The 25,882-nt window shown below is 31.4% G+C and overlaps 1 protein-coding gene across 1 annotated transcript in view; it reads left to right on the forward strand.

The window, feature by feature from the left end:
- Nucleotides 1-2,275: 2,275 nt before the first annotated feature.
- The window catches only part of LOC106462317 (serine/arginine repetitive matrix protein 1-like), a 31,040-nt gene continuing 7,433 nt past the window's right edge, over nt 2,276-25,882 (forward strand). The window contains 5 exon segments of the mRNA XM_013922222.2: nt 2,276-2,413; nt 14,364-14,453; nt 14,720-14,767; nt 14,769-14,846; nt 21,751-21,921. Of these exon segments, the coding sequence (XP_013777676.1) occupies nt 2,390-2,413; nt 14,364-14,453; nt 14,720-14,767; nt 14,769-14,846; nt 21,751-21,921 (411 nt within the window). The 5' untranslated portion in view covers nt 2,276-2,389.

Here is a 25,882-nt window from a genome sequence, read left to right on the forward strand (position 1 = left end):
CCACTTCAAACCACGTCACCATGTGAAAGATGAAATATTCCTCATACCTATTTTTGCTGGTTGGATTCACTTCGCAGCCCCTCTATAAACTTTTGATAAGTATTTTACCATGGTGCAATGAAGAAATATCAGGAATAGTTTCCCATGAAATGTTCTTATATTTTCAACATATGTCTCCAAACTTTTGTAAAATTCCCATCCTTGATCTTTGAACTCAGCCCTATGGATTAATTTGTTCTCCACAAGGTCAAGTCTGTGGCAGAAATAACTGATAACTGTTTTCAGTCACCAAGTTACACTTTTCTGGGTGTTCTAAGGCGTTAAACCTGAATCCTTCTAGATTCAGCATCAGATTTTGCACTGCCTATACATGAGTCCCCTTAATTCAAGCAATAAATACCTTGGTATGCTTGAAGAATTGTTCAAATCTTCTCTTAATGTCCCCTTGAACACTGGTTAAATGCTGGTGCTAAAAGGAAGCTGCTACTTGCTTATTTACCACTGTCGACATTTGTGAGAAGCCCACATCTTCTCCTTTAGTTAATAGATTCACGCAACCTGATGAATGTGATGTCCATAGTGGGATGAATCAATGTTTGTGTTAGCACATGCTATCGTAACCATTCTAATTATGCAATATGTCTTACAACACTTCATCATTACATCTCACAGTGTTATCAGCTGTTTAAAGCAGTTTTGGAGCATTATCAGTATGCTTTGATAGCCTGGAAGGCCCTTGAGTAAATTTTAATCCAGCTGGATTATAACAAAGCATCATCTGACCCACCTTAAAGTGTTGCGACAATCATGCCAGACTTAATACAATGTATGCATCTTGTAATTACCTTCAATACTAGATTATTCAAACCAGAGCCTTGCAATCAATGTCTGGGCTTGTTAACAAGTAACGTGGAGTCCCATCTAGAAAATGCCAGTAGGTTTCTGAATACAGGCTGTTTGATGCCATCTGGATCCTTTTCTGCCACCCTATGCTCCAGACAACGGGAAGCAACCCACAGGCATGCACAGGATTGCTTACTGAGGCAACCATCAACATCATGGTCCCGAGGATGTGTCTAGAATGTAAACATAGCTTTTACAATTGCTGGGGAAAGCTCTGGATCGAAGAGAGTAGTTCTCTTAGTTCTTGTCACATTCTAGGAAAGAGTTATTATTTCAACTGTAGCTTCCTCCTCTCCCTGTAAATGCTGTATAATCTCTAAAAGTTTCCTTTCATGATCAACGTCACAGAAAAAGAAGCATGCTCAAAATAAACTCTATAATAACAAATCGTTATTTTTAACAACTAGTGTGTGGTATTCAGATACACTGATATTTGACAAGTAGCCAAGTATATTAGCAAATCAAAGATTTGGAAAATTTTATGTAGGGAGTAAATCAAACTTTATCAACAAAGGAAAATAAGCAAACATATCTGAACAAATAAACAAAGTCTTTATTTACAATAACAATGTTATTTACCAACTGGCCAGCTTCTAATTGTTTGTACTCAAACTAACTGCTGGGGCGGGAGAAGTTTCCCAGATGTCTTCATAACATGGAAGTAAGAAAAATTATATACATCTACACAAGATAAAGAAAAGACCAATTGTATCTTACTAAATTTTCAAGTCACACAAAGGGTCTAAATGCAGAATCTTATAATCCACCAACTTTAATAAATAACATATTCAAGGTAGAAATCTGCCAATTCATACTAGTTTGTTAAAGAATTTGTTTCACTCCTTGAGGTATGCTAGTTTCGCCCACTGGGCCAGACCATACTGATACAATCTTCTATGGGGTGGCTTTTGTCCAATTTAACCCTTACCCAAGTAAAACGATTGGCAACGTTTACGAACTTTTGATATGCGGTTAACAAGAATGGCATTACTACCTACTGAACGCTTGGATGAAAATATAGAAAACCATCTGAATATACCTTACAACCGATATATTCTAACCTGATTATGGAAAGGTAAGATTGTCGGTATTTCAACTGTAACATTGATAAAACAAATTTGCCCAATATCGTTTAGGTGTTTGAAAATTTACTTACGATACTTTGAAAATGCTACAATTCGTAGATGTTCATAAATACTGAGGATAATATATGTTTGGTTTCACACTGAAATAAAGTTAGAAGGGTTTTCTAGGATTAATGAAAGTTAATGTGTGATTTAAAAAAAATTAATTATATATATATATATATGCTTTAGTGACGTATTTTCAAATTGCTAATTGTTGGTTTTGCTGTCGAAACAGTCATGCGCGTGGGGATCATTGTATTTTTAGGCTATAGTAGGACTCATACTAGTAAAAGTGAGAAGAAGGATGTGTTTTTGGTAGATTTTCTAATTCAGTAAACCAATTCTGTTCGTTAATCAAAATGACGGACGCAGGCTTTTTTCGTGTAAGTTATAAGGCCAGTTTGGCCTCATGCCACGGCATTTCTGTTATTTTGGTTATGAATATAAGTATACAAGTAGTTATACAAAATACCCTGAATAAGTTATAATTGATTTCAGGTTGAACTTAGTCTTTGATAGAGTAAGTAGGCCTAAGTTAGGCTTATTGTAATTTCTAGCAATGACTTGTGTATACTTCTGTTATAAATTTAGATTAATATTATCAATATAATTATCTTTAATGATTAAGTTGAACTAAAACATTACCATTGGTATTGTATTTTCTCTTGGTTGAAGGAAATAAATGTTATCCGAGTCGAAGTAAGAAATTCGCTAACTTTTAGTTTTAAGAAAAATGAGATTATGAGGCCTAACTTCAGTCTTAACCCTCATTGACTCAGTTGTGAATATATTTTTTGTTAATGGAAAGTTTTAGTAATTTTATAGCCTGTACTATTAACTTTATAATTAGTATAGCAATGTTCTACCACAGCTTGGCATTATTAATACTAATAGTACTATAAATATAATGTATTATTATTATTTTTTAGTACTTCTATATTATTATTAACGTTTTGTTAGCACATTAACAGTAACTAACGCTGTAACTTGTAAGTTGCAGACACAGATTTAACATGAATTAATGTGATGGTAGTACTACCATTATTATTACTAAGTCAACAACAGTATGGCTTATTTAAGTTATATAAAATTAATAGGCCTTACTATAATTTTCTACCAACTTCAGTAAATTAATGAGATTTTAACTCTCAATTGCACACATTATGAAAATACAGTTGAACAAATTCTTTCTTGGAATTTTTTACTTAAAATTAAATAGGTCTGTGTTTGACAAAAAAATGTTTGTATGAAATATATTTTGATAAGTTACGAAGGTACATTACTTAGAAATGACATCGTTCAATTGAGGAACCTACAAAAATAATTCCATGGTATATTTAAACTGTTTCTTGGAAGTAACAGCATTCAATTACAGAATTGAAGCCTTTGTATGTGTATTAAGCAACAAAGATAACTTGTTACCTGTACATTACAATATGCAATTGAAGATTAAATCATTTGAAATTTAATGTTTTAATACATATGAATTAATTGGAGGTAATAATCAAATGTGAGAAATTTTTAAAAATGAAATTTAAGCTATTTAAGATAGACATGTTTCTTATAGGGGAAAAGGGTGGCTGCAAGCAAAAGCCCAAGTTCATTCGATGGGAATTGAAGTTTAATTATGATTAGTAGTACAGTGGTAACAACATCAAACATTTAGTGTGTGTGATGGTAACAAACATATGATTTTAAATATAAAGCCACTGCCCCTTTATCCTTTTAGCATTCTATACCTATTAAATAACCTCTAACCGTGTATTTCAAAGAAATTCCTGTCATCAAAATTTTGTACATTTAACCAGGTTTCAGTTACATCCACTACATCAGAATCTTCCTTTCTAACTTATGCTCTAAAATCATCCATTTTATTTCTTCTACTTCTAGTATTACAATAATAACAGTTAAGCCTACCATTAAATCTACTTATGTATTTTGTTCCTACACCATATTTTTATCTATATCATATTTTTTCTTCATTATTCTGATCCTTGCCACCTAATTTAAAGCTTCCTTTACCCATTGAATATCCCACAAATCCAACCACCCAACTTGCTCGTCCTTACATGTTAACCTAAGCCTAACATTCACCTCTAATGACCTACTTATAATTTAATCTCCACAGTTAAATCTTGGCAGCATTCCTGACAGAATTAAGTTATTATGACCCATTTGTTAGAATGTCATTATTAATACCTTGTACTTAACAATTAGCTCCTGTGATCTTACCTTTCCCACATCATTAGCTCCTTTACTGTATCATTTGCTCTGTCAGTTATATTCTTAATTCCTGCCCCTGGATAGCATAATCTAATTCTTCTCTCTTTTTACCCCACGGACTATCCTATCCTTTGCCATACTAAATAATCACCTATAACAATGACCTCTCTACATTTTTCTTTTCACACCTGTCATTTTTTATTATCCTTCTCTCCCTTACTTCCTCATCTACACAAAGTAAAGACTGAAATCTGTTACTTAATAGAAGCTGCTCATTACAATTAATTTCCTATTTCCAGCACTATTAGTACTATTTTCAACTTACTGAAAGCCATTATTATCTACTATATCTTTTGCATGCAAAAGTTTAAGTTCCTTTTGAAATTTTCTGCCAGTTCCCACAGTTTACCCTTTTCTACTCTATTTAGGATAGCCTGGAATATTTCTTTAGACCTGCAAATTCTACATCTTCACTACTAGTTTCCTTAAAAGTGCATGCCAGTCCCAAGTTCCCAAATAAAACTCACTTCTTGCACCTATAGCACATTACAAACAGTGAGCACTTAACATCTATGCATCTTAAGCATTGTAATCTGGAAATAAATAATTATCACCAAATACAAGCAGTCTGTTGACAACAGTTATGTCTAATGTTAAAGGTGAACATATTACACTATTTTATTACTACCTTGTCTTTTCACAAAAATAATTAAATTAAACTTTAAAATAAATAGTGACAAGTAACTAATCTTTATGAGAGATTTATTTAGCCTGTTTTATAATTCCAATAAGCTAAGTTATAGCTCGAGTAGCTTACACTTGCTAAGCGTAATCAAACATTTGTAATACATCACCAAGCCCTAATTTAACATTTTAATCCTAATACTATTATATATCATTCTTATTAAATCAATTTATTTGTTTTTGTTGATTAACACAAATTCTTAAACAGATTTAAATCTGATATTTCAAGAGCTTAGCTTTCAAATGTACACACTTTCCCATGAAGTGTGTAAAAGGTATTTCAAAATAGAAAGTTGAATCATTCAGTGTGTTTTGTATCTGTGTTTGCACTTGCACCTATTTAGTTACTTTGTACATGAAATTAGATTTTTTATGAGTCCTAATATTGTTTGAGAGGTTTGAATGTCACTTGTAATGAAGGCCTACAAGTTACAACAGTTTACAAATGTTCAAGCTCATAGAAATGTTAAACAAAGGAAATAAAGTAATTTATTCTTGTCACATGGACTGAATGTTGAATTATTTTCACCAGGTAATTTAAAAGAAACTGCCAATGAAAGAAGAATGTTACAAAATTCATAATAAAAAGAAATTTAGCAGACCTGCTTTCATAAACCTTGTATTTTCTATGCTGTTTGCCAAAAAAATGATTTGTGTAACTTTCAAATATGTATTTAAAATAATGATTCAGATGATAAAATTGAATGACCTCAAAGTACTGAAATTTATCTGGCTATTTATATTATGTATAAATAAGTTAAAATTTTTTAAATTACTAAAGCACTGACTTTGGTCTCTTCTCATTAAAATCTACTTAAGAAATGATGCAACTTACTGAAATAAATTAGACATTCTCTTTTATCATTTGTTTCAGAAGCTTTAATTCTTTAAGTGAAATCTCAAATGACAGTGACTTCTACTTACTCCTGTGATTTTTTTCTGGATTTTATTCTCGGGTATTTACTTTACATTATCTTGTTCTTCACTCCATGAACCCAAATTTTGGGGTTTACCTTTTCCTATATGTTTGTTATTAGGGTTTATGCTGTTTCCTTTATCCAGCAGCTTCTTTCTCACACCCAAATGCATCATCCACCTCACATTCGTGACTTTTATCCTGACTTGTAGGCATTCTTCCTTCCTTTTCTAGTATACGTTTGGCCTACTTGGGGATCAAGTCTCTTGCCTTCTATTTTGCTCTCTGGTTCCTTGTTCTGGTGATATCTTTTTCTCACCACCTTCTTATATTTCCTCTCCTCCCTCCATCTTTTGTGTGAGGCACTTCATTGTGTTTCATGTGGGGCTTTCTGTAGAAGTTCATTTTCTTCTCTCTGCCAGCTTAGCTTGTTCCACTTCTGCTCCATTCCTCTTCACTTTGTTTACCTACCATTGGGACTTGTTGGATTGAGTTGTGTTGCTGTTAACTGTACAACTACCTCCTCCTTGTGTACATTGTCTTCATTGGTGTCAGACACCATTCTACACATCCTTATTCTCCATTCTCCATATGTTTTCTATGTTCCATCCATCAGATTCACGTCTCTCTGTTCCTTGCTTTTTTTTCTACATAGCATCATCCTCATTTATATCATGAGGGCCTTTGCTCACTATCTTCATGGGCTGGAGCTCTCATTCCTTTTCTTGGATTATTGACTTCTGTTGGCCTGTTCTTGGATGGTATCCTCTTCTCACATCTACCTTCTTTTTTGCAGGAGGTGACTTGGTTGGAGTGACCTGTCAAGATATTCAACTCCTTTCCCATACCCACCTAATATTTGGTACTTCTGGCCACTTTCTTCATCTCTTGTCTCAACCAAGCTCTGTCTTCTATTTGCCTGCGAGCTATGGAGTATCTGGTCACCAGGATTTGTGCTTCTCATCCTGTGAGGGTTTTTTCACTTTTGAAACTCTAGCTTCTATGAAATTCCTCATTGCTTTGGGGCCTACACATGTACCTCCTCCAGAGGTCCTTGCAGATCCAAGGATTCCTTCTTTGATTCCATTATCCTAGTTTGTGAACCTCTTCTCTCCTTGGGGAATTGTGATGGTGACTGGGCTGTATTTATACTATTTCTGGCATTCCTTAGCTAACTTCCAAACTGGCATTTGAACACGGGATAAGTGCTCACTCCACCTCAGTGTGCTCGTACTCTTCACTGTTCATCAGACATGCTCCCATTTCCTGTCCATCTTGGTGGATCAGTAGGTTATGATACATTTTAATATATTCACAGATGTTTTTTTACATTTCCCATTAAGGGGTTATTTGTTTCAGAACCTTTGCTTTCAGGCATCGGATCTACTCTTCTGGGCTCATTCATATTGGGTTCTTCTTGTTTTACTGAACCATGGTTGATCCATGGAGTGGTTTCTTCACCCCTCATAGATGCCTTTGCCATCCCTGTCAATTCAAATATTCCTCTCTTCCAGTCCCATGTTTCTTACCCTTAGGCTCTGGCTGTCTAAGCTTTCAACCAGAGCCGGTTTTACCTTTTTCTGTATGCTTATTCTTCTCTTTCATTCCTCTTTCCTTCTTTCCCATCCATTTTGCCCAACTCCCATACCTCCATAGGTACGTAAGGTGATTTTGCATGCTATGCAAGTTCCCTGTTTGAGCCATTGGCTTCTTGCTTTTTGTACCACCTTTCTCTCAGGTCTTGTTTTCTCTTTCTTCTTGCCTATTGCTGCCATTGTTTGGTTGTGTATGTTATTGAAGTTTCTCACACCCTCTTCCATCTTTCTTATATACTCCTCTACCTGGACTGTTCTTTCCTTCTTTAGACTTCTGCTGCTTGGGTGGTTAACCATCCTTTCTCTCATCTTCCTTCCTTCTATGTCTCACCTGTATGATCATTCAGACTCAGATTGGCTCCTATGTCCTGTTTGGTGTTGCTTATCATGGACTTCTTCATTTTGAGGTCTACACCATCATTTGTTTCAACGTTATGATCCCTGGCTCCTGTGTTCTGTTTAGTGTTGCTTATCATGGACTTCTCACTTTTGAGGTCCTCACTGTCATTTGATCCTACCTTGGAATCCCTCTACTTCCAGGGACCTCTCTCTCCTTCTACCCTTTTGAGACAGGTCACGGGTGAAAGGCCATGTCATCTCATTTGTTGACTCTCATTCAAAGTTTTATTGAACTACTATTTCATGAATTTATGTCTATAACTTGGTATCAAACTGTAGATTATAATTCAAATTTTAGTACTATACATTACTCAATTTTTTAATTTAAAAGTAAATATTAAAAAACACAGATAAACATTGATTTTTGTGTGTCGCATGATATGTTGAATGCAGCACTGGTTCAAATTAGATGTTTGTGAAGTCAAAATACTAAGTCTTTAGTTTTGTATGAATTAGAAACTCAAATTACCGATATTGACAAGCTAGAAAATAAAATAAGATTCTTATCTTTTCTATTTGCTAAGATATTGCTCGTGTAATAAATCAAATACAGTGGCACCCTGCCCACCTCTTTCCATTTTTGGATGTGGTAATTTATGATTTTTTAGTTATTAAAATGTATATATAAAACCTAAAAAACATTTTGTTTAATATCCCCCATATGCAAAATTTTTAAAGGCTTAGCAGCTTGCATCATGTAGCAACTGAGTATAAAGGTTGTAACTAGAAGAGATAATTGTTTGCTTTACTTCTTTATTTACTGTCCTATGTTTTAAGAAAAATAAGTTTAAGAACTTATTTCAAAATAGCAATAATCTATATACATATATAATGTATAATAATTGAAATATGACTTTGTATTTTACAAAATACTAGTCTACTAAAGTACAGCCAAGACAAGTTGCATTGTACAGACCAAAGGTCAGTTTTATGTTATTGGATACTGTAACAAGAGTGCATGTGTGCTGCATCATTGTAACTTCTGTATTGTTAGCCAGGTATGGCTGAAAAGTCAATATTATAAAAAAAATAATAGATATATATATATAAATGTATAATGTTATGAGATTTAAGCTATTTAGTCTAAACATTTATTTTTTCGTGTTATAATTTGTGTTCATTCTAGAATGAAAGAGGCATAATTTATATTTATTTCCTAACTTTTTATGGTGGTTGCAAGATCAGTCAAATTTACCGAACCTGTAGAGATTCTCTACTGAAAATAACAGATAAAATATAAAGTTTTTTCTTAAGAAACTTTTGATAACTATCTGGAGATTATAAAGATTTCCCATGTGAAATTTGAAAATTTTCTGATGCATAAAAGTGTTTTTAATCATAAAATGAAAATTACTTTGAATGTTAGGTAACATGTGAAAAAAAGGCATGAGAAAAACATTGCTTTACTAACCTTAAGACTTAATAAAAATATTTGGTATATTGCAAATGAAAGCATTGTAATGTTTACTGATAATGTGCCAAATTTCGTTAACATTCACTACTATTTTAAAAGTTATAGCATGAAAACTATAATGAGCACTAAATGGTTATGTGGTCAGTCCCAGGGATGTTCGCAGGCTATTACACCTTTCTTCACATTTGATTTGTCACCTTTCTCATTCTTTTCTTTTCCATCTTTGCTGGCCCAAAGATGAGATCCTAATTGCAGGCATATGGACAACTCCCCACATAATCGTCACTTCTCATCACCATCTGGTTTTTCATCTCCTGTAGGATTTTAACTTCTAACAGTTGGCATACTTCAATCCACTCACCATTAGTGTTGTATGTCTTGGACTATTTGAATCTCAATGTTTTACACATCTCGAAAAATGAGACCAGATAAATTTAAATGTTTTACCAGCATTTAAATATATCCAGGATTATTAAGCACTAAATATCAATTACACAGCAGTTCATACAAGTTACGGTGTAGCATCAAAGATGTTTCGTTAGTAAAACCCCTTGGTACTACACATTTGCAATGAAGTTTATAGCACCTCTCTTATTTTTGTTTAAATCACAATCTGCCATATTACCTGTACGTCAATCCGCAGTTATAACATACAGTATTCAAAAATAATTATGCATAAGCTTACTACAGGTTTGTATGAACTTCATCTGGTGCACGTATTTATGTTAAATGTCAGCAATTATCCCTGATATTTAATGTCTTTTAGAAATGCTGTGATCCTGTTCAGCTTCAAAGATCATTAAGAGTTCACTGACACTATAAACTCTTGAAATTCAAACAGTTTTTCTTTTGTTTTATTTGCTGATCTTTTTGATTTTTTTAATTCATTAATTATTTTCTATTTATTTATTTATTTTTCATAGAGACGTTAACTCTTTCAGTACAAGCTTGATCTGTGGGACTGACCTCATAACCATTTTGTTTGATATAGTTTTCAAGCCATAACTTTTAAAGTAATAAGTGTATCTTCACAAAATTTTGCAGATTATCAGTAAACAGTCCTTTATATGCAAAATATCAGATTTTTTATAAAGTTCTAAGTAATGTTTTTCTCATGATTTTTTTGACAATCCAACATGCAAGAAATTTTTATTTTAAGATTAAAAATACTTTTATGCATTAGAAAATTTTCAAATTTCACAACATTTCTTAAAAAAAAGTATTTTATCTGTTATTTTCACTAATGAATCTCTGTACAGGTTTGGTTGATTCGACTGAAATCATAACCACCATAAAAAATTAGGATAAAAAAAAATATATATATATATATAAATTATGCATTTTTGTTCTTGAATGACTACAGATTATAGCACGAAAACACAAGTGTTTAGTCTAAATAGCTTAAATCTCATAACAATATAAATTTATATATATATTATTTTTATTATATTGACCTTCCAGCTGTGTCTGGCTAACATTACTGAAGTTGCAATGACGTGGCACATGTGCACTCACGTTACTATCTAAGAATATAAAGCTGGCTTTTAGGCTTTACAAAGCGACCTGTCTTTGCTGTGTTTTAGTGGACTAGTATTTTGTAAAATACAGTCACATTTTCATTATTATATATTATATATTTATATAGATTATTACTATTTACACATAAGTTCTTACTTATTTTTCTTAAAACATAGAACAGTGAATAAAGAAGTATAGCAAACAATTATCTCTTCTAATTACGACTTTTGTACTTAGTAGTACTTGCTGTAGGTTGCTTGGCCTTATTAAATTTCACATGAGGAGGATGTGAAATGAAATAATTTTTTTAGATTTTATATATACATTTGAAATAACCAAAAAATCATAAATTATCTATATGGATGCCATAGAATTCCACTCTTCATTTATCAAGCTTAGTAACTAAGCTTGATTTGAGTCTAAAAAATATATGAAATTTTGAGCAGACTAAAGACTCACCTTATCAACTTGAAGTCTTGTATCAGAAGAACAAGTTTGATGTTGTAATACTTGAAAATGGCTGAGAAAGCCACTAGGGGGACATTCTGAGCTGTCAATTGGTTATTCACATGTCATAGACAGATGTAAGTTTATAGAAAGAAGTGTTTCCAAAGTTGGAAAGAGGTGGTCAGGGCCGCTGTGTTTAATTCAGCAAATGTGGTGATATCTCGGCAAATAGAAAGGATAGGATGTTCTTATTTTATATTCTATCTTGTAAGTCTGGGTAATTTGAGTTCCTAATTCATATGAAAGTAGACTTATTCGAAACAGTGTTGCATTCAACATATTATGTGAGGCACAAAAAATCGATACTTAAGTATGTTTTTTTAGTATTTAATTTTAATAAATTAACTAATATATAATACTAAAAATTAAATTATAATCTACAATTTGATACCAAACTTACTGGCATAAATTCATAAAATAGTAGTTCAATAAAAATTTTAATGCAAGTCAAAAATGCGATGATATGGCCTTTGACCCATGACCTGTGTCAATAGGGTTAAAACATACTGTGGGGTTAACGTGTAAAAGATTTGCGGTTAAGATGCTAATAAAGTTTGTTTGGAATAGGTGATTTTTATTCTTATTGCTTTTTTTTTCATTGCATAATTTCTTACAAGGTATCAGTCTCAAACCTTCATATCTTTGACTCTGAGGTCTCGGCTACAACACTGCCCACCGTATTTGAAATAGTTATATATGCATGTGTGTTTCTCTTTTCATTTCTTTCTCTTTCTATTGAAAATGATACTGCCAGGTGGCTGGTCTTGCCTGTTAAGGGTATGCTTGTTTTCCAAAATCTGCATCAAGCCAGTATAATGGAAAGTGCTTAAACCATCTGCCCTGGCTCTTCTAGTGTTGACTGTGAGATAGGGTGTTTTGCAAGATCACTTGTGGTGTACAGATTTACTCAGTTGTCTGAGTAAAGACTATACCAATTCTATGGAAAAAGCTAACACTAGAAATGCGACTCTCTACTTCTTTGACTCGTGCTTGTTAGCTTTTAAAAATAAAAGATTTGCACCTATTGGACTATCTCCAGTAAAAGACCTGGTTGGTGGTCCAGTGGTGATCTGGGCACTTTTTTGGATCTCTCCAGTCTGAATTCTTCTCTCCTCTTCTTCAAATGGAGTCTCTGAGGTGGACCATGGAAAATTCTCTCTGGTTAGGCTTAGTGCAATACAATGAGAAGTGGGATGATGGTGACAGTGTCATTCTAGTATAGCTCACCCCTTATAAACATAATACATAACTAATATGCTTTTCTCCAGCAGTCAAAGCCTGTTCAGTAGAGTCCCGGGAGCACACACCGTATGGTCTGATTGCGTCCCAACCCTGGTCAAGACGAAAGCGATCTCCCACAGATTTGCCCCTATTGAGCCCCTGCCATCGGGTGTCACACTCTGTGGGATTTTTTGTTGTGAGCTCATCTAGATTTTAAATATTTTGCAACCAGCCCCTCCACCGTTTTAGTGTGGGATTTTAATAGTTATGTGTGAGAGGTGATTTATTGTCTGAGAAATTAACATTTTCTTAATTTGAAAATGTATTTATGATCAACAATTACCTCTTCACACATTCTTACCCATCCTCTCCACTTCCAGTGCATATTTTTTTGTATTGTTTTGTCAAAAAATGACATTACCACAAGTGCAAGATCATAGTAGTTTTTTACTGTGCATGGAGGCTGAGTCGCCCTGTTATTTGTGGAGGGTTTTTGCCACATGATGATGTCATCATGCACTAGCACAGTTCATGTTAAACATGAGAATTTAGGTGGTAGCTAATGGGATGCAAGTCTGTCAGGCAGAAATGTGAGGAAAATAGCAATTCTGTGTGTGGAGGTATCTATTGGAAATACATTTTCAGATTAGGAAAATGTTAATCTTAAGTTTTGAGTGTAACTCTGTAAATAGTGTTTTAATTAATTTCATTTCTGTTTTTCCTTGAAAAATAAATTTTTTTTAATCATGTTGGTTCTGGATTGAATCCATGGGCACTTTAATATAAAGAATGATCTGACATAAAAAATGATAATGAAGGGGTTAAATCTGTATGGGTTACAATCAGTGGTTTCAAGGATGGGAGTTATTATTTGGCAGCTGTTATAGACCACCTGAGAGGTGAAGTACATGAGCATATAGGAATGATGATGCAAATGTATGGTATGAGAGAGAGAGATTTATTGAAGTGATTTTGGATGGTTTTCTATACGAAATGGTCAAAGCTAACCAGGAGATGTGCAGTTTAGATTTATTATTAATGACATTTGAGAAAATGTAAACATTGCATAATCAAGCTTGGCGTTTTACTACAGGTTGAGATAACAATAACTGAAATTTATTTTATAATTTGTAGAAATCTGAAGTTGAGCCCAGGAGACATTTATCATTTGTGAATTGGAATAGAAATGATGTGGGAGATATTTGTGAAGTTTTAAAAAAAATAAGTTTAAAGTTGCTATTACTACAAGATGGCAAGTTTCTAAAAATGTAAATATACTAGCTGTAGGAGTTTGTTTTTATTTAATAGCAAACACAAGTAATGAAGCTAGTGATTAGTAAACATTTTTGCTTCATGAAACGAAAGATTAAAAATGTAAAACTTTCATCATTGAAATGCCATTGGCAGCTTTAAAACATTAAAAAAATCAATGATTTATGGAAATGTCTCAAACCTTTTTTTTTCAATTTTTTTATGTACAGTATTTATTCGTCACTGTAGTAAACAATTAACACATGCTGGGAACTTTCTGAATGACAATAGTGCAAGATAGCATTAAGATCTGTGAAAAGCCTTATTGAAAACATTATATTTGTTAGTAAATAATTGCTGGTATTTCTTTTGAGACAAGAAGCATTGTTATAAACAGGCCAAACCTCTAGTGCTCAATAATGTTGGTTTATTCTTATGCCTGAATTATTGTATATTTTCTCTGCAGTTAAGTCTTCTTAAGGTTTTAATGACTTTGTAAATATGTTCTAGTAAAATGCAGGGTGAAATTTTTTTTATATATATAGGGTACAAGTGCTGAGCAGGACAATCGGTTCAGCAACAAACAGAAGAAATTATTAAGGCAATTAAAGTTCCATGAAATCTTAGAAAAAAAGGTAAGGTTGGCACAGAAAATTTTATTTTTTTAGTTTTTTTCATTTTAAATCTGAATTATAATTTTCAGTTACATCCAGTCATTTAAATGTACTATAGGTTTTGTTTTTAAGAGTATATGGTCAGTGTCTTAGTTTTATAGTTTACATAATTGTGAATGTAGGGTTTTAGAGATTCTAATTTAAGAATTTTTTCAATAATTTCAGTACCATGTTATAGAAAATGAACCTTGAATAGTACATTGACTAGTTTTACATTCATCTTTTAGGTGGACATGGGAAAAGTGAACTTAGATATCATTAAACCATGGATCACTAAAAAAAATCACCAGCTTGCTTGGTATAGAAGATGATGTGATTATAGATTTTATCTTCAATCAACTTGACGGCGAGAAGGTAAAGTGAATCAATCGTTGTAGGAATAACTTTGAGATTTCATTTGTCCATTAGCCTGTGAAAGGGGTGTATTATTGTTGGTGTATGATTGTCTCCAAATATATCGAACCTAACTTGGTTCTCTTTCAGGAACTCGATGGTTTTCTTACAGATTTTGAGTGAATAGTGCGCTGCGAAGTTTAATGTGCTCTACAGACATCACCCATGGTAAGGTTGATATGGAAGTTTACAGAGTTTTTACTGTTATATGCTTTGAGCAAAGAAAAACTGTAAATGCTTGCGCTGCTTGTTTTCTTTTTTGCTTAGTCTCATTGTTTGACATTTCATTTCCCACAAATAGATGTTATAAAATCAAAAAGACTTCAATGAATGATTGTCAAACTTGTGAAAGGCCTGGGCTTCTCGTTTCTCACCAGCCTGCCCCACACCAAGGATACTACAGACCATCTTTCCAACGTTCTTAGCTTTCCTCTCCTTTTTTGATTTGATGGGAAGCAACTATTAACAGCCTTAAAGGCTTCTTTAAAACAAAATAGGTGAGTTTTATGGATTACTGCAACAGTAACTTCGTTGATTTGTTTTTCCAGAATTCATCTTTTTCAAATAAAAAAAAATTGAAACACCTACCTATTTACTCATTAGTTTAAATGAAAGAATATTGCACTACATACACTTAAATAAACGATTATGTTGTATATAATTAATTCTGAACAGCTTCAAGTAATAAAAGTAGCTGCCAATTTTATACTTTTGACATCTATAATAATGTGAAACATCATTTTTCAGTTCAAAAACTCCTATGGGTACAAAACACTAATCTTTATTTGTTTCAAACTTAAATTATTGAAACATTGCATCATCATCATCATGAGTTTTTTGATAAGAAGAAAAATTCACTCTTATGTAAAGGTAAGTTATACATATATGTTTAATATACCTTTTCAAGCATATTACTTGCATAACTTACTGTGTTAGCAGATCGCATGTATTTGTAAATGGTGCATTTTTGCTCATCCAACGTCACGGTTGTCCATGTAACATGACCAGCAATTTCTGCTGGTGAGATGGTACACATGAATTTGAGGACTGTTTTATACACAGCCTTTAAAGAATAACTGAAATCATACATTTACTTCTTAGATATACCTTTCAAATTATTGAACATCAAAATTGAGGACGGGTATTTATTTTGGAATAGACACTTGAAACAAGTAAAGAGTATGAATATATATCAGATAATTCTATAATGTAGTAAAGTGAACAACAACAACAACAAAAAAAAAGTTGTCAAAATATAGTTCCAAAACCAGGTACTTTTTTACATAGAAACACCCACATAGAGCAGCTTAGCAGGATAAAATATTGCATTGTCTTCTTATTCACTTTTCATTCTTGTATCATCAGAAATAGGCAATCTCCTTTTTGGTCTTTGAAGGACTTTTTGCATGCTGCTAGAAAATGTTACTTGCTTCTTTAATTAACCCATGAGAAAACTAGTATTTAATGGGCATATTTAACAATAGTTTATTTCATGTTTTGTATTTGATTTCATTGTTGATATGCTTTTTTCAAAGAAAAGATTAAATGAGAAAATTGCAGAACAAGTCTCAGTCTCAGTTTACTTTATTTACTTCTTTGAGATGCAAGTGATAATTAGATATAAGCATGGCTTTGACCCAAGCTTTTAGGTGCATGACAGTTGATGTTATGCAGATATTCCATACAGTATTTTAAAGTAACATGTTTCTCTTTTGTTATTTGAAAGTTAGGAAAGGTAGATAAGCTTATAAATAGGTCATAAGCTTTTGAGTAGCATAATTAGTTTTGTACTTTATATGATAGAAATAAGTTTGTATGTTACCTTGTAAAAAGAGAATAAATAACAAACTAAGTAAAGCATTTTGTTTTGACTTTATGCTTATCACTAATATATTTAATAGCAAGTTCCACCTGAATTTCTTTGCTTACTTTGAGTAATTAGTTATTAAACTGATAAACTTCTCCATCCTCCAGTTCTGTTATTTTTGAGCCCAATAAGAGAATTTTGGCATATTGATACTATAAATGTGTGTCTGTGATACTCTGCCTATATGTTTCTTGTAATTATAGTAATGTACTGGTTAGGCAAAACAAGATACAACCAGAAGTGTACCTAAGTAATCATTTAGGATGAAAAGTAAATGGGTAGAATAATATCTGTGTGTGTGTTCTGCTTACTTTTGTATTAAGGTACTAAAAAATTACTTAAAAGTCTTGACTATGAACTCTGAATTATTAAAAATATTACACCAATAAGTAAACAGTGTGGATGGAGACTTGTACTTTTGGAATTTAATTTTAATATTATTAACCCTTTCTGGACCAGTGAGCACCTTTCAGGTGTGAATTGCACATCTACATTTCAAATTTAAAATTTTGAGTAAAAATAATTCTACTAATTCAAGAATTTTTTACTCAAATATATTTTAGAAATTATTTTTTTCCATCTTGTGATCTTTATTTGGTGTAATTTGTAAAGAAAAATGTAAAAAAATAGATTCAAACTTATACTTCTGCCTAGCTCCAAAGAGTCTTGTCCATAAACAGCACACATACAATTTCAAAGAAATTTTCTATTCATCCTAAAGCATCGTAAAAAACTATCAGCTTTTGAAAATACAAATAACCAAGATGTGGTGTTTCTTATCTGTATTACAGTTTATTATTGCATGCAAGGAAATCTTAAAAAAATGGGAACAACTATTAATGAAGAACAGCCTTCAAAATAGTTACAGGCAAAGTTTAAATGCCATTGGATTGAGCATATTATAAACTATTAGCATCATTGTAAAGTTAATAAAGTGTTTTTATAAGTTATGTGTGGTTTTGTAAGAATGTGATTAGATGTAGCTATAGCAGAAAAGAATAATGGAATCTAGTGGAAAGCTTAGAAGACTTAGGGAACAAACCACGGATCTAATAAATATTTTATAACTTTTTTAGTCGTTCTTGTTGTTCCAGAATTTTTTTATAATAAATTGTACTTGTTTGAATGTCATGACAATTTTCTTCTATTAAAAGACATCAGGTAAGCCTTATTAGGTTTAAGGAGTATGGTAGCAACAGCAAAATATTCTAGCTACTGAAGTGTGACTCACATCTATTTATTGAATATCATTCTTAAGTTTATTGTATTCAAAAAACATGCAGAAGTAAAATAACTTATAATTATTGAAAGCAAAGTGCATATGTTTGATACCATTTTGAAAGGTTGTCTGAGTTCACTGATAAATCTTTCTATCTTACACAGTTTGATAGTGTTAACTACTGCAATGGGAAAATAAAGTTTCAAAAGAAATGTGTTAAGGAAAATTAATTCTTGAAATTGACTGGATATATAAAATGGAACTTTCTGATTAAAAAAATCTAAACTCTTTTAAAGGAAAGGAAGTTTTAATGCTTTTTTTTTTTCAAAAGAATTGTCTACAAAATTTTGAAAATTTTAAGACTTAACTTATAGAAAACTAAATTAAATTGTATAAATTGTTTAAACTTAAACCAAATAATATTTAGAAAGTTTGTGCTAAGGTTCATATAGTTTGGTTAGAAATTTACACTATAAAAAGGGAAAAATCAAGGGATTTCACACTCCAGTCCAGAAAGGGTTAATCAATTGAGCTTCTTATTGGTATGAATAATATGAAAGTGATATATGATATCTAGTAAAAGTATTGAAATTGAAGCCTTTTTCTTTCTGTTCCTGTCTCTTTCAAACATTTTTGGAAACTGAAAGCTATATAGCTTTTCTGAACATTTCTAGGTATCTACTATTTTGTTGTAAAAAACAAACTTTATCAAGAAAAAAACCTCTATATAGAATTTGGTGATCAACATATATTCATCAGAATAAGTTATAAGCTAGTTAATTAGCCAACTGATTAAATAGTTTTAAGTAAACAAAGGAAGCAAGTTGCAGGTTTCTCTTCAGAAAACTGAATTTGTAGTTAGGACAGCCAGAGTAAAAGCTATTGATTACATTTATAAGTTTATAACTGAAACATAAGTACACATTCCATATTTAAATGTTCTTTTTTCATGGAGAGAAGGAACTACTATAAAACAAAGTACTAGTGAGACTTTGTAACTTTTTCATTGTTTATTTACTTCATATATGTACAGTAGTCATGGTACGAGTTGTATTCATTGTGCAATGTTTGTTCTTCAGATGTTCTCATGCTTTTCACTGTAATATCCTGATATGAGAAACTGGATACAAGTTTAATTGCTTTAAGGTTACTGGTAATTTTATACAGGTTTGAATAGGTCTGAGAAGTAAAATATACAGTAAGTGTGTTGGGACTGTGAATATATTTTTTTATGAAATTCATGCCTTGCTTGAGGCAGTCATAACTCTTCTAAGACTTTTCCTTACCTGGAACAAGCAGAATATGTCAAGATATTGACTAGAGATCTTAAATTTAATTATTATTTATGTAGTAATACTAGAGCAGTTTAACTTACAAAATTGATAAATTTTATTTCTTTTTTTAAATTTCAGTTTTTTAATTTACAAAATACTATTGTTATTGTCTCAAAATACAAAAATAATTGTTTTGGAAAACTTCAATAACGTAAGACACATATGAAGAGTTTGCTTAAAAGGGTAACACAAATACATTCTTGTGAACTATGTTTAGTGATAAACATGCTGAAGCATGAAATGCTGTAGTTTATAAAGTGTGAATAAACTTTATGCAATTATAAATGAGGTGTTATGCATCTGTATTGTGAAGTTTTATTACAAATTCTTCTTAGTAGTTTAATTTCCACTATTTAAATAATTTTTGTATTAATTAGTTATGTAGCTATGCACTAATTAAAATTTTTTTTTTGTACCAAGCAACATTAAAACAACATAAATGTATGTAATTGATCAGTTATAAGAACAACTTATTATCTTACTTGACTAGGTTGTTAGGTTTTTTCTTTCTTTCAACTTAAAAACAGATTTTATTTTAGTCGGTAGTAATTAATTTGAGCAATATAAAGTTTCCAGGCTGTTGGAAACACATTTATTGATATTAAAAAGACACTATGTGGTAGTGTTTAAATTGTGTGGTACACTGAGATTTTAATTAGGTTGCTTCAAAAACATTTAAATTTTTAATGAAAGTAAAAGATTAGTTGTTTGAATTGTTTATAAACCCTTCTATATTATGAACTCTAAGAAACATTACATCATGTTAATATATACAGATTATATTATATGCAAGTTGCATATATTTTAATCGTACTAATGCTTTAATTTTTTTTGGTTCATCCATATGGATGTTGTTCTAGCTTTTTTCTTGCTTAAGAATTTGATTTCATGTAAGGTATAGTTTTGTGTCTGTGACTTATACAATTTTGGTTCAGTCTTCTAGGTGGGTCTTAACATGGTGAGTGTCCAGACAGTGGTGGTCCAGCAGTAATGGTAAACCTTGTGTAACAGAAGAAATAACAGGAAACCTGAGCACAAGTGGTTTACTAGAATGATTGTAGAATGATTTAAGGAAGCTTAGGTTATGTAGTTTGTCAGCCTCATAGATTTTAGGTGTGAATGCATACATACAAGTACAATTGTTGAAAATGGCTGCAAAAAAAGGCATAATATACATTTTAAGTATCTTCAAACTGTTATTGTTTTATGCATTATTTTTTATTGACGTTGTATTTTGCTTTAGTGGTAAATTCATACTAAAGGGTTTTTATGCTTGACAGGTTTTGATATTGTGAAGACTAAAAATTATTGTTCTTTAACAAACCATTGACAATAATGGTTAAGCAGTCAAACCTGATTTATTAAGTTTAAAACTAGGTCTGTATGTTGTAAACTTAAATCAACTTCTTTAAATATAGATAAATCCACTTGTTTAAAACTTGTCCGTTAATATTGTGATGCATGTTTTTAACTTTGATTTTATAAATAAATGTATGGTTTGGGTATATTTTTCTTCAACATTATAACAAAATGTTTCAATCTGGTTTATATACTTCAGACGAGTTAGGTATAAAATATTTCAATTCTTAAATTTATTATTAAATTCCTGCTCTTTCAAATGGGATGTTAAGTAGTTATACAATGAGTATTAGGTAGTTTTACAAATAGTGATAGGTAATTCTACAACAATTTTTATGACTACAGTTGTTAGGTAGTTCCACAGTCAGTGATAAATAGTTTCAAAACAGGTATATGGTCAGTGATAGGTACTTCTGTAACAGTTAATGCATAATTCTTCAAACAATGACAAGTTGTTCTAAATTTGGTGTTCATAACTCTGTGATATGTTTAAAAATCAATTAATAAGGAAAAATATTTTCTGAGGTATTTTGAAAAATTTATTCATTGCTATTGTGCAAGTTTTTATCTTTTTGAAATGTCTAAATTTTCAGTACTATTAATTTTCACTGGTGAATTGACTTGAAACTTAACATGTGTCTTGTTATTAGCTTACTGTAAAATTGCAATGCGATTTCTTTAAAAAAATTAGTAATTTGGAAAATTCCTACAGTTATGAGTAATTTAAATTCTGACATTTAAAAACACTATGTAGTTTTATAATGCTTGTATGTAACTTTCAACCATGGACAGTCAGTTACTGTCATAAAAAAATTCAGGATTAGTAATTATTTAGACTTCGAGTAACATGATCATGTGTGAGCTTCTACATTATCCATACACTTCCTGCATAAGCCTTTCACTGTGTAAAAAAAAACACTATAGTATTTTATTATTTGATACAAGACAGGAGGTTGGTTATGTTACAGGTTATGTGGGACAGGTCAGTTTATAGAGATATAGTAGTATAAGCTAGATTTAGGTGGCATGTTCATCATCATCAGTACTCAGCTGGTTTTCTTCCTGTCTTTCACTTTATTTTTATAGTATCCAGATGCTAAAACTATGCAGATCAACCTGACTGGATTTCTGAATGGAAAAAATGCTCGTGAGTTTATGGGGGAGTTGTGGACACTTCTCTTGAGTGCTGAAGAAAACATTGGTGGTATTCCAGCTGAATTCCTAGAGCAAAAGAAAGAAGAGATTAAGAAAAGACAGGTTGGTGGTGTTCTAAATTGCTAGAGTTACATGTAATAGATTTTAAAGTTTATTATTAAAATGTTGTATGAAAGGAATTGTTAATCAGTATTTCAAATGTAATACATTCCCTATAATTCATTCTCAGTGAGACCTAGTGGTTAGGGTGACACTGTGGATCTGATAATTCTTGACACCTAAATTGCACTCTGCACATTGAGGTTATGGGTGCATTATAAGAGTGATGTTCAACTCCCATTATTTAATCTGGTATGAGTAGCCCAAGAGTGCAATGGATGGTGTTGAATAGTGACCAGCTGCATTCCCTCTATCACTTCAAAGTTAGGGACATTTAACACAGATAGCCCTTGAGTAGTTTTGTGTGAAATTCAATAAACTTGTATAATTCTGAAACAAATTCTGTCAGGCTACTTTTCTGAATGCTTTGACCCTTTGACTGCTTTAAATGCATGCATAATTTTAATGAGCAGTACACTGTATTTAGCACACTCGCATTCAACTGTCAGAAGTGGACTGTACCCTACATGATGAATCAGCAGTCAATGCATTAACTCCCTGAATTTGGGTGGGTAAAAGTGTGCATGTCCAAACCTTTTTACTAAGTTATATTCAGAATTTAAATTTGTTATCAATGGATGTCAGTAAACTTGTTTATAATTTAAATTTTGATATTATACAAGTTTTAATTTCAAAAGAAAGTTTAATAGATATTCACTTCACTGCTTCACATGATGCTTATTCACTCAGAATTGCCCATTTTGATTTTTTTTCTACCCCTATTTGATCTTTTGTGTTTGACACCAGTTGCATAATTATAGATATTGATCAGCCATAGTATAAATCTATAGTTCCCAAGCTTCTTGCTTTACTGAGATATAAACAAGAAAGTCAAACCCACAACTACATCCTTTCTGTCTCATCCTGTATTTCAAAAAATGTCAGTTCTCTCTGACATTTGCTATTGGATTATTTATAACCAATAGAAAGAAAATATTTTGTTTTACAAAATTCGTTATGAGGCTAGTTTGTTGAGGTGCTAGGTTTGTAAATATTTAGCAACAGTTTTATTGTTTGCATCTGTGGTGTTCAACTAAACCAGCTGATGTTTTTGTTAACTTTTTTACAGCTTAATTAGAAAGCCAGTTAAATTATAGTGATTTTAGAAAATTGTTTTTTTTTGTATGTGTATGATAGCATTTTGTGTTCTAAATTGCATATTTGTGATAAAAAAAAAGTTTTGAACCACCAACACCATTACAAATAAGTAGGCCTATAGTGCTTCATCTGTTAATAAGAAAAAGATGAGTCCACAAGTAAGTACTAAATCTCTTGGTTTTGGGGTATTTTTATTTATTATCTTGAAAGTAAAGAAAATGTAAAAATTAAAAGTTTATTAGGTTAGATAAGAAAACTTAAATGAAAAAAAACTAGATAAAAATATTTTTGATACTTTCTATCATAGCATGTGCACATCACGAAGTATGATTGTAATTTATGGTGTGCTTGTAATTTGGTTGTTTGTTTATCAAAAGCTGTCCATGATAAATGTTTTTTGGCTTTCGAAGTGTAGCCATGTAGCAATAATAGTAAAAGAATCTAGATTTGAAGAGTCTTATTAGCATTGACTGTGAGATTAAGTTATGTGTAATTGTCTTCTTACAATAATTGCCCCCCAGTTGCACAGCCGTATTTCTGCAGACTTAACAATGCCAGAAACCAGGTTTCGATACGTGTGGTGGGCAGAACACAGATAGCCCATTGTGTAGCTTTGTGACTAATTACAAACAAACTTACAATAATGCAGTCATTCTTGAAAGAAAAAAATGGTAGTTTAGATTTAATTCATATTTTGCTACTGTCAATGGTAAGGTAGAAAAAAATAATAGATAAAATATAAAGTTGTACTGAAAAAGTTTTTGATATTCATTTAGTAGGTTCTAGAAATTATGAAAATGAAATAGAAAAACTGTAAAATGAAAAAAGTGTTTTTATTCTTAACATGAAAATCATCTTGCACTCAAACTAATCAGGGTGCAAGTCTAACTGACTCCTTAAATTTACAAAAAAATACTTTATTAGAAAATATGATTTGTTTTTTAGTATGCAACAGATTTGCCTACTAAAAGCTTGCCAAATTTTGTGAAGATACTCATAGTTCATTCAGTTATTGTATGTATAGTTTTGTGGTAGCAAGGTTATTCAAAGTGACCAAGTCTGTATTCAGAGAGTTAATCAGATTAAATTTATTAAGTTCAAACAATAGCTTTATTTTAAGGAATTCAAAAATGGCTAAAAACAGAGTTGAAAATAAATAATGATAAAAGTTACTGTGGTTTGTCACTGAACTGATACAGAAACACTAAGCAGAAAATATAGTAAGGCAAGAAGTACTACACTTGTAAGGTACGTGTCATTATGGCACTACAAAGAGGCAGTTATTTTGCAAGAATTCAAGGAACATAAATCCAAGTGAAAGATGGCTTATTATTCAACATCCCCAAATGTAATTATAGTAATTATGTAGAGGAAATGAATGTTTTTGTAAGTCTGTGTTAGACACTAAATAGTTTTCATAGTGTAAAGACAGAAATCTAGTTCCTTTAAAACATACATAAAAATACTGATATTTATATAGATGAGTAGAAAATATTGAGTGCAAGTGGCTGAATGAAGGACACATTTATTGAAGTTATTTGAACAATTGTTAATAGACTCATTGAAACAAAATTGTTTTGAATACTTGGTCATCTTGAACTTGTCTTTTTCTATCAAAACAAGATAACATATAGTCTAATGCTAAAATTTATAACTTAGGACAAAAAATATCTAATGTTTATTCTCATTTAGCTGACAGTTGCCAAGAATTTGGTCAAGAACATAACTTTTTATCCCTGACAGGTTAAGAAACCAGATTTCTATAACTCTCCATTGTTAACGCTCTATTTGTTCAGTTTAGTTTGGTAGTGCACAGTTGTTAATTATGTCTATTTAACCCTAAGCCAATGGTCAGTTTGACTGACCTTGTAAAACCATTAAGCTATACATGCTATATTTCTGAATGTACTATATATGTATCTTCACAAAAATCTGGCAAGCTTTTAGTAAACATTACATGTCCATTATACACAAAAAAATCAGAATTTTTAATTAAGTATTTATAATAAATACCTTTCTATGAATTTCCAAATCCTTTACTCAGTATGAGTGCAAAGCGATTTTCATGCTAAGAATAAGAAAAATTATTTTCATCTCAGTTTTCCTATTTAATTTGCTTAACCCTTTCGACATGGGCACCCCTTTAAAATTTAATCTGTGCAAGTCGCTGAATTACTTTCAAAATTTAATTAAATGACTTAAACAAGTTCAAATTATAACATACACTATAATGTTAATTTCACTGACATACATTGGTAGTGTATTTTATAATTCAAAGTTTTATATTATCTATATTTTAATTCCTTTATTTCAAGAGAAACCAATAGAAAAATACATAAACTTCAGTTTTGTTGTCAAGTGATGCATGAGTGTTCATAAATCTGAACTTTCACAATCTCTAATTTGAACCAGAAAACTACATTTATGGTGCTATTTACATGTATGTTCCAAAGTTCTTTGGCTGAGATTAGTTGTAATAAGAGAAATTCTTCCTGTGAACCCCTGACAGATTCCATACCCACCTTCTATGATTGCCTTGAGATTTACATGTACTTATTTAATGCACATGTTTATAACCATTAGAGAGAGCTCATATTACACTATAATCCAACAATAGTTATTTTGAAATTTGAGCTCGTTTGTCGTCATTGGGTAGATGTAACTGGCATATTTCTTAACTAACTATGTTATTGTTAGAGAGATAGTTAAATTGGATTTAGGTTTTGCATTTATATTTTAGTTAATGATGTATTATTTATATTTTAAAATGCATAATTGACAGGTTTTAACATTTTTTAAATACACC

This window comes from Limulus polyphemus, unplaced genomic scaffold, assembly GCF_000517525.1.
Source record: "Limulus polyphemus unplaced genomic scaffold, Limulus_polyphemus-2.1.2 Scaffold1140, whole genome shotgun sequence".
In the NCBI taxonomy this organism is placed as follows: Eukaryota; Metazoa; Arthropoda; class Merostomata; order Xiphosura; family Limulidae; genus Limulus; species Limulus polyphemus.